The sequence below is a fragment of the Orycteropus afer genome, unplaced genomic scaffold, assembly GCF_000298275.1.
Source record: "Orycteropus afer afer isolate SDZICR_OR568_19922 unplaced genomic scaffold, OryAfe1.0 scaffold00259, whole genome shotgun sequence".
NCBI lineage: Eukaryota > Metazoa > Chordata > Mammalia > Tubulidentata > Orycteropodidae > Orycteropus > Orycteropus afer.
In genome coordinates, this window is record NW_006921846.1 from 551,499 (window position 1) to 560,511 (window position 9,013).

Below are 9,013 nucleotides of genomic sequence, written 5' to 3' on the forward strand. Positions count from 1 at the left end.
GTATAGCAGTGATTGTGGGGCTGGCGCGGGATCGGGCAGTGTTTCGTTCTGCTGTGCATGGGGTCGCTATGAGTCAGAAACGACTCGACGGCACTTAACAACAACAACAATATGTATTTTGGGGCTCTTTTATTGGGTATGTAGATATTTATTATGGTCATGTCTTCCTATTAGATTGACCCTTTAATCATCATATAATGTCTTTCCTTGCCTCTTTTCCTGGTTTTTGCCTTAAAGTCTATTTTATTAGAAATTAATTTTGCTACTTCTGCTCATTTTTGGTTGTCATTTGCTTGATATATGTTTTTCCATATTTAGTTTTTATTTTTGTCTGTATGTTTAAGATGTATCTCTTGTAGACAGCAAATTGATGGCTCATGTTTTCTTATCCATTCTGCTATTCTTAACTGGTTCATTTAACCCATTTATATTCAGTGTAATTATTGATAGTTATGAATTCCCTGCTTTCCTTTTGCTGTGTTCTTTGTTTCGTGGTGTTGATGGTTTCTTTGTTCAATATATTTTTCTGAGTTTATTTTGTTTATGGATTTTCTTATCATTTCCTTCCCTGCTATTGCTGTAGTGTTTACTGAGACTTCATGATTTTCTTCTTTATTTTTGTGAGAAGGTTTATCAATTATCTTTGAGGTTACCTTGTTATTTATTATTATCTTCCCAAGTTTAAAACAGTCTGTTCAATCTTGATATCATCTTGACTTCCTCTCCATTTGGAAGTTCTATAACTACATCATTTATTCCCTCTTTTTGCTTTGTAGTTATTAGTGTCTGTACAAATTAATATTTCTCGTTCCCTATTTTCAGTCATGTAGGTTTATTTTATTTTTGACACTTCTATATCATGATAGGTTTTTGGGTGATGTTGTACTTCTTTATCATTTTGTTTGAAGGTCTGCATTCCAGAATTGTCATCTGTATTCATTACACTTGGCTTCTCGAGTCTTTGTTGTAGAGGGTATGCACAGTGTATCTGTCTAGTCTGCCATCTTGGATCCTCCTCCTAATAATTATTTTTGAAACTTAATTATTTTATAAATAATCTGTTAGGAAATGATAGAAAACCAAGTTAAACTTGTCAATTGCTGCCATAATTGCCAGGGGTGAGATACTACAGATAGGTTTCAGTATAGCATCTCTTTCATTTTTGCACTTATATAAAACAACTACTTGACAAAACTGTGACATTTATTCTTTTCACTGAAAAAAAAAAATTCCCCAGAGCACAAGTCTTATTTTCTGACAAGATTTTGTTTAAAATAGGACCTTGTGATTTATTCAACAACAAAATGATAAAATACTAGCCAAGTGATTAGACAAATATGTCCTTTATGTCTCTTAACTATCAATAAGTCAAATGTTTATATTATTTTATATGCTATTATGGTGAGCAGGAGCTGGTCTTCAATAAAAGTCCCTGTCTGGGTGATGGAGCTGGTCTTTAAAAAAAAAAAAAAAAAAAAACACTGCAGTCAAGTTGATTCTGACTCATAGTGACCCCTCTTTGGGTTTCCCAGGAGGTATCTCTATGGAAGAAGATTGCCCAGTCTTCCTTCAGAGGTGTGGCTGATGGGTTTGTACTGACAGCCTTCTGGTTAAGCAGTCAAATGCCTTAGGCACTATGCCACCAGAGCAGAAAGGTTACCTTTTTAATGTTCTCTCACAGTTTAGAGACTAAGAGAAAGGATGAGGTTTTAATTGTTCTTCTGCATAGCAAGAAATGAGCAATCTCCAAATAAAGTTTAAATATAACCAGAGCCTTTTCTTCCAAAACCTCTATCTCCCACTTACTTTGGAGTAATACCGGGGGAGGGGGATGTTGCCTTCTACTCAATTCCAACTCAGAGCCTCCTAAATCCTATACCCAGACTCAACACTCCAACCTTTCCCTTCCACCTCCCTTCTTTGTCTTATTTCCTTAGGATGTTATACACTCCTAAAATATTTCAGTGGAGTCCCTGATAATATGAATGTTCTGCCATCCTAAGTAACAGTGGGAAGGCAGGAGGCTCCTTTCCTAAAGTTCTGCAAATAATATTTTGGCAGCCATTTGCTATCTCTATACAAAAGTGTCAAACCTGAGGAGCATATTTTATAAAAAAAAAAAAAAAAACTACTGCCCTGTTTTTCTATAACTTAAAAAATCCAGGAGAAAATGTCCAAAAGAACCATGACTACATGCAGCTCATGACATTCTCTGTTCCTACTCTCTAAAGTTTAAGATTCTATCAAAAGATAACCCATCAGGTCAAAAGAAATCTCAGTAATCAGTATCATTGTTCAGATTGTATATAAAGATGATATATTAAGATGCCATGGTAATTAAATGCATATTCCACTCACTTCCAACACTGATGTAAAATGACTTATAATAAAAGGCATATTTAAATTAAATAGAAATATATCTTAAAAAACCTAGAGAGTGTGGGAAAATCATAATCATAATATACCGTGACTACGTGCAGCTCATGAAATTCTCTGTTCCTAATCTCTAAGTTTAAGATTCTGTCAAAAGATAACCCATCAGGTCAAAAGAAATCTCGGTAATCAGTATCATTGTTAAGATGGTATATAAAACACATAAAAGGATATATATTTTGAGGATGTGGCAAAAAAAAATGAAGGGTGTTTTTGCCAGATCCACTTTAGATTGTACATTGACTTATGACTAGATACAATTCAGAAAATTCCTTTCTTAATGACAGTTGCATAGAGTCTCCAAATGTTTTAGAGCAGTGACAAAAATACAGAACCAGAAACTGTTTTTCTGATTCCGTGTATCTCTTGGTCAACTGAGTTCTCTGCCAGATTTTTTTCCATATCTCTCTAGTGACTATATGATGTATTTGACTTCTTTGTTTATTGTTTATCTCAACCCAACCCAAGAATAGAATATAAGTTCTATGATGGCAGAGATATCATCACTGCTATATTCCCAGTGTCTGATAGTCATCTGATATATAATACATCCTTAATGAATATTTGATGAATGAAAGGGAATAATAATATCACTACATTCACAGCAAGATAATAGTGAAAACAACATTATTCAATGTCTGGTACTAGACACTGAAGCACAAGCGTATGCTGACCTAGTGCCGCTTTAAGTAAAGTGAAACTACATGAAAGGAGATGAGTGATTGAAACAAACAGCAGTATCTGTCTGTATCACATCTCTATTCGTATCGAAAGCTCCATCTATATCTATATTTTGAAAAAGCAATGCAGAGTTAATTTCCTTCAACTTCGAACAAGAGCTAGTAATTTCCATTGTTAAAGCTGGTAGAATACTGTGAAGAAGAATCATATTTTCTCACACTCTCTAGGCTGTATAGGACATATTTCTATTTAATTTAAATATGCCTTTTATTATAAATCATTTTAAATCAGTGTTGGAAGTGAGTGAAATATGCATTTTAAATACCATGGCATCTTAATTAGAAAAGTATTCCTTAGGTACATTACTAGGCACTTGAACATAAGTGTATGCTGACCTATTCCTGCTTTAAGTAAAGTTTTCTATTCTCTTGAAAACTGAAAGTAAAAAATGTTGATAAAAATTTAGGATCCAGTCCCATTTTTTAAAAAACCAGCATATTCTCTTTCCTGACAATCAGAAAAAAACAAGAATGTTGATAATAGAAGTAAAACAGTTCTGCATTCTGACTGAATATTAGATTTTCAATAAATCTATGTCCGATTGAGGTGGTTGCTAATGTACCCTCCCTGTTAGACAGTATAATTTTGATTTCCATCACTATAAAATACCCTGAAAGAAAATTAATTTTGCAAGCAAAAAGCTCCAGTTACTTGGTTACTGTTCTTTTATCTCATACCTTTCCAGCATTGTTCTTCACTCCACTCACTCCAAATTCCATCATCTGAGCAATAAATATTCACTTTGCTTCTTACTAAAAAGCACAATTGGTGGCTTTTATTTAACGTTCTCCTGATGTACATTTCATTGTCGATTGTGGTAGACTGAAAGCCAAGGGAAAATAAGTTGCCATCATTTGATCTAATTGGAGCTAGACAGATAACATTTGATTTGTCCCTTTCAAGGTGGGTTTTGTTATATAAAATATATGCATCAAAAAGACTAGAAGGATATATACCAAAATCCTGACAGTGATTCTCTCTCTAGGTGGTGAATTCTTTTTTTTTTTCCTCTTCCTTATCTATATTTTCATTTTTTTCTTCAATGATAATGGATTACTTGTAGTAAAGGGCTCATGAGACAGGGCAAAATTCCTAAGTAGCTGCGGTATTTATGAAACCTCAGTATTTGGATTAGTGTCAAATTTTCCAGATTCCATAAACTCGAAGATGGTACATACACACTAAGTTAGCAAATGACAGAGCAATCATAAGAATGTTGTTTCTATGGAAGCTATAGAGCCCATACACATAAAATTTTGTTTGTCTGTTTTTATCTTATTGCTGTTTTGGTTGACTGCCATCAAATCTGTAACAGTGCCCCGAGCTTGGTATGAAACTACCCTTTCCGGTATAAAAATATCACAAGGCCAGATGATCTCAAAGGGGAAAAAAAAAATCACTGAAGCCATTAGTCTATTCTATACTCCAAAGAGCTGAAGAGTGTTTGTCATCCAAAATAATGGCTTCTCTTTTATTGTAACTTACTAGAGAACCAGCACAATGCAGTGAAAAACTGAAGTGGACTAGGAATCAGACCTGGATTCTAGTTCTAGCTCTCTAATTTGATTGCACATCAATTCACCTCCCTGGGAATGTTTTCTCATTTGTATATGAAATAAATTGATTAGAACTGGTGGTGTGTCTCCTTGACCTTGTTGTTGTGTGCATTCTGGTGGATTCCAACTCATAGTGACCCCATGGAACAGAGTAGAACTGCCTCATAGGGTTTTCTACGCTATAATCTTTATGAGAGCAGATCACCAGTTCTCTTCTCCTGTGGAAGTACTGTGTAATTTGAACCTCCAACCTTTTGCTTAGCAGCTGAGTGCTTAACTGTTGGGCCACCAGGGCTCCTTTACCTGTCTCTGTTATTGTTGTGTGCCGTCAAGTCCATTCTAACTTATAGAAATCCTATAGGACAGAGAAGAACTGCCACATAGGGTTCCCTAGGCTGTAATTTTTCCAGAAGCAGACCAACAGGTTTTTTCTCCTGTTGAGCTGCTGGTGGGTCGGAATCACCAACCTTTTGGCTAGCAGCTGAGCGCTTAACCATTGCGTCACCAGGGCTCTTTTTACTTGTCTCCACCACTCTCTAAAGGTGCTCTGGTGATATAGTGACTAAGGCATTTGGCTACTAACCAGAAGGTCACTGGTTCTAACCCACCAGCTGCTTTGCGGAAGGAAGATGAGGCAATCTACTTCCATAAAGATTTACAGCCTTGGAAATCCAATGGGGGTTGCCATGAGACCACTCTGTAAACTGGAAACCAATGAGTAAATGAAACATATTAGCAATGTAGGGTCAAAGGCATCACCATTGTTAATACTAGAGAGGAATTCATCTTGCAACCATTACCTTCTTCTATCAGCCCCTCTTCCCTTGGCACAAGAAATTTTCTTGCTGCCTTTCAGACTCTGCTCTCATTTTTACCTGAAAATTGTTCCTCAAGAAGTGATCTTGGTGTGTGTGTGTTTGTTTTTACCTGAAGCCTCCTCACAATCCATTTTAGGCCCATGGCAACTTTAATTTCGTGACACAAAATTGGAAATGAGGGACTAGATTATCTCTAAGGTCCTATTAGCTTTAAAATTGGTATGATGGGTTATGCTTTTAGATTGCAAGCATCTTTCTTTTGTCTACTGGATTATTTGACTTTTCTGGAAATTTAACCAAGATATATTTCTCATGTATAGAGTAACTGATTTAGGTCGTGATGTTTACTATTTTATTTTAAAAGCTACATCTATGATTGTCCCAAATAAATGCAATGTTCATACCACCCGAGTAGTGTCATCTTCTGTTAATACAATTTCATAAATGAGACACCTCGCTGGAATGGGTCCTCTGGGAATGCTCCATTTCAGGATCATTTCATTAGAATCCTTCACAGTAACACTAAGGTAGTCTGGTGGCAAAGGTTTAACTGAAAAGCAAAATGAAACAATTTCAACCTGAAAGTTGTTGCAGGCTAGCAGTAGCCCTTATCAAAACCTGGGGACACCTAGTAACGAAAGCCTCTGGGGATAAACTAGGTGACTGAAGACTATACCCTATGATGTGAAATGAAATAAAATTTGTTTGCCAACAGAAAAGTTTAATGAAAAAGTTGGTTATCTTGGAAACTAATTTTTTTGGTAAGTCACATATTGACAAACATTAAAGAGAAAAGTCAGAATTTTGAAGACTGAAATGATTACAATCCTTTTTCCATTTTGTAGCATGAAGAACCACATCCAGAACTATGAATACTTCTATTAGGTGTTGTTGTTAGTTTCTATTGACTCAATTCCAACTCATGGCAACCCCATGTGTGCAGAGAAGAACTGCTCCATAGGATTTTCAAGGTTGTGACCTTTTGGAAGCAGATTGCCAGGCCTGTCTTCTGAACCACCTGTGGATGTGTTCCAACTGCCAACCTATTGGCTAGTAGTCAATAGCTTAACCATTTGCACCACCACAGATTTCATAGCTAACTCTTATTTAGTGCTTACAGTGTGTCAAGTACTGTATCAAGGACATTACATCATAATCACATTCATGCCTCATAACAAACCTATGAGGTGGTCCTGTATTATTCTCATTTTACTGATAAGGATATTGAAACAGAGATGTTAAGTAACTTGCCCAAAGTCACACAGCTAGAAAGTGGTAGATCCACACCATTCAACTCAATTCTGGCTGTCTCTAGGACCTATCACTCTTGCAACTGTTAGAACTGAGAACACTGTCTCAGAAAATATTCCATTATTTGTCTTTTGAGGCCTGGGAATATGTAATTATACAATTATTCCGCCACTAACTTTTAACAAAAGTGCTGTGTAGCAGGTCAATTTTTTGAAGCTGGGAAATTGTGATTTCTCAATAAATATGGCAATTTATCCTTCATTTACTTCCTTCTTTTCCATACTTTTATATTTAATAAGAGCTTCCCAGTACACTCTGTTGGCCCTAATTTTCCTGGCTCTGCATTTTGTTAGGGCACTCTCACTCTATCTGTCTCTCCTGTCATGTGGGTATAAGTAACCTAAACTAGAAACTATGTATTTGAAACTGTTTGTTTATATCACCTATATTTTGAAGCTGAAAAATGAAATAGCTGGATCTGATATGCATGGATTCTGATGATCCATTAACACAGATATAGAAATTTTTATAGTCTGATGACTTCAAGTAGGGAAACCTGCATCCAACATTCTTTCCATTTGCCTTCATGTATTCAGCACACTGTATTGCTTGTTCCAAGCCCTCATACCTGTAAAAACAATGTTGTGAGAGTTGTATTTAATAGTATCTTCTAGTATCAGGGTGCTCTATTTTAAAATATCTTAAGATATGACATTAATTTTAAAAATCATTTAATAGCATGTAATATTTATTGCGGACTTAGGATATACCAGACTCTATGCTAAGTGCTGGGATACACAAGTAAGAACAACAGACTCATGGAGCTTACATTGTATAGGACTCTTCATAAAATCTCAAAGACATGTGCAGGGTGTGTGAATAAAAGATGAAGATGCCTATCAAGAAACCTTGGGTTTATACAAACCATTTTAGATTGTATCACATGTTTTATATTGTCTGGGGAAACTATTTTAGAAAATAAAAGCAGATTTAAAGGTAAACTTACAAAATATTGTTACGTTTAATAAAAGGAAAATGCTCTGAGGTTACAACACACCAAGAGACAAGCCTCAGAAAGGATAACCAAGTCAAACCCAACTTACTGCCATCGAGTCAATTCTGACTCATAGCAACCCCCATTGGGTTTCTAAGGCTGTAAATCTTTATGGAAGCAGACTGACTCATCTTTCTTCTGCAGAGCAACTGGTGGGTTCAAACCACTGACCTTTTGATTAGCAGCCAAATGTTCTAACCATTACACTACTAGAGTTCCTTCAGAAAGACCAGCACGAAGGCAAAAAGGAAGAAAGAAAGAAAAAAAGAAAAAGCTGTTTGGCAAGTAAACATCTAATTTCCCATTCCCTCAGACAAGAAATGTTGACAAAACTTTTAAAGTTAACCTCTTTCCAGTAATAAAGTTAATAGGAATTAAAGGGGATTTCCCCACTGATTTACAAAACAAATGCATGATCCATTTTCCTAATGAATAGCTTATGTAGTAGTAGTTAAGGTTGTGTGTCAACTTGGCTGGGCCATGATTTTTGATAGTGACAGGGCAGCTGGATGTAGTTATTCCCTATGATGAGATTGTAATCATCCCCATGGTGGAATCTGGTACGAGCAGCTAAGCGGTTGTCTTCCGTGTGTGGTCTGCTTCTAGTACATAAGGAGAAACTTTGGGGAAAGTCTCTAGTTTTTTGGCACATCTGGATCCTGCATTTGGCCAAGTCTTTATCTCTAGTTCCTGGACTTAAACCAGTGGCCGTGCTGTCTGCTCATGCTGGGATTGTGCCACTTAAAAGAATAAATTCCTATTTGTTAAAATTACCCACTTGTCATATTTCTGTTGTAGCACCACTAGAGAACCAAGACAGCTTACAATGAAAAATGTAACATTATCTGTGAAAACAGCCTGAATCCCTTTTGAAATGAGGCAAATAAAGCAGCTGATGAGGTTCGACAAAACAACAATGCAACATACTGCTGTTGAGTTGGATCTGACTCATAGCGACCCCTCCTTGGGTATCCGAGGCAGTATCACTATAGAAGTAGATTACCCAGTCTTCCTTACGAGGAGTGGCTCGTGGGTTTGAACCACCAACCTTCTGGTTAGCAGCCAAATGCTTTAGGCACTATGCCACCAGAGCTCTATTAACTTCATTTTATGCAAAGTACTTACTTTAGGCAGAGTTTGCAAAATTGTAATCTCTTGGT

General features: G+C 36.3%; 1 protein-coding gene across 1 annotated transcript in view; it reads right to left on the reverse strand.

The window, feature by feature from the left end:
* IL13RA2 (interleukin 13 receptor subunit alpha 2) overlaps positions 1 to 7,429 on the reverse strand; it is a gene marked incomplete at its 5' end in the record, with an annotated part of 19,569 nt that extends 12,140 nt beyond the window's left edge. The window contains 3 exons of the mRNA XM_007949974.1: positions 3,852 to 3,996; positions 5,953 to 6,098; positions 7,243 to 7,429. Of these exons, the coding sequence (XP_007948165.1) occupies positions 3,852 to 3,996; positions 5,953 to 6,098; positions 7,243 to 7,429 (478 nt within the window). The remainder of the gene's footprint in view (positions 1 to 3,851; positions 3,997 to 5,952; positions 6,099 to 7,242) is intronic.
* Positions 7,430 to 9,013: the final 1,584 nt, after the last annotated feature.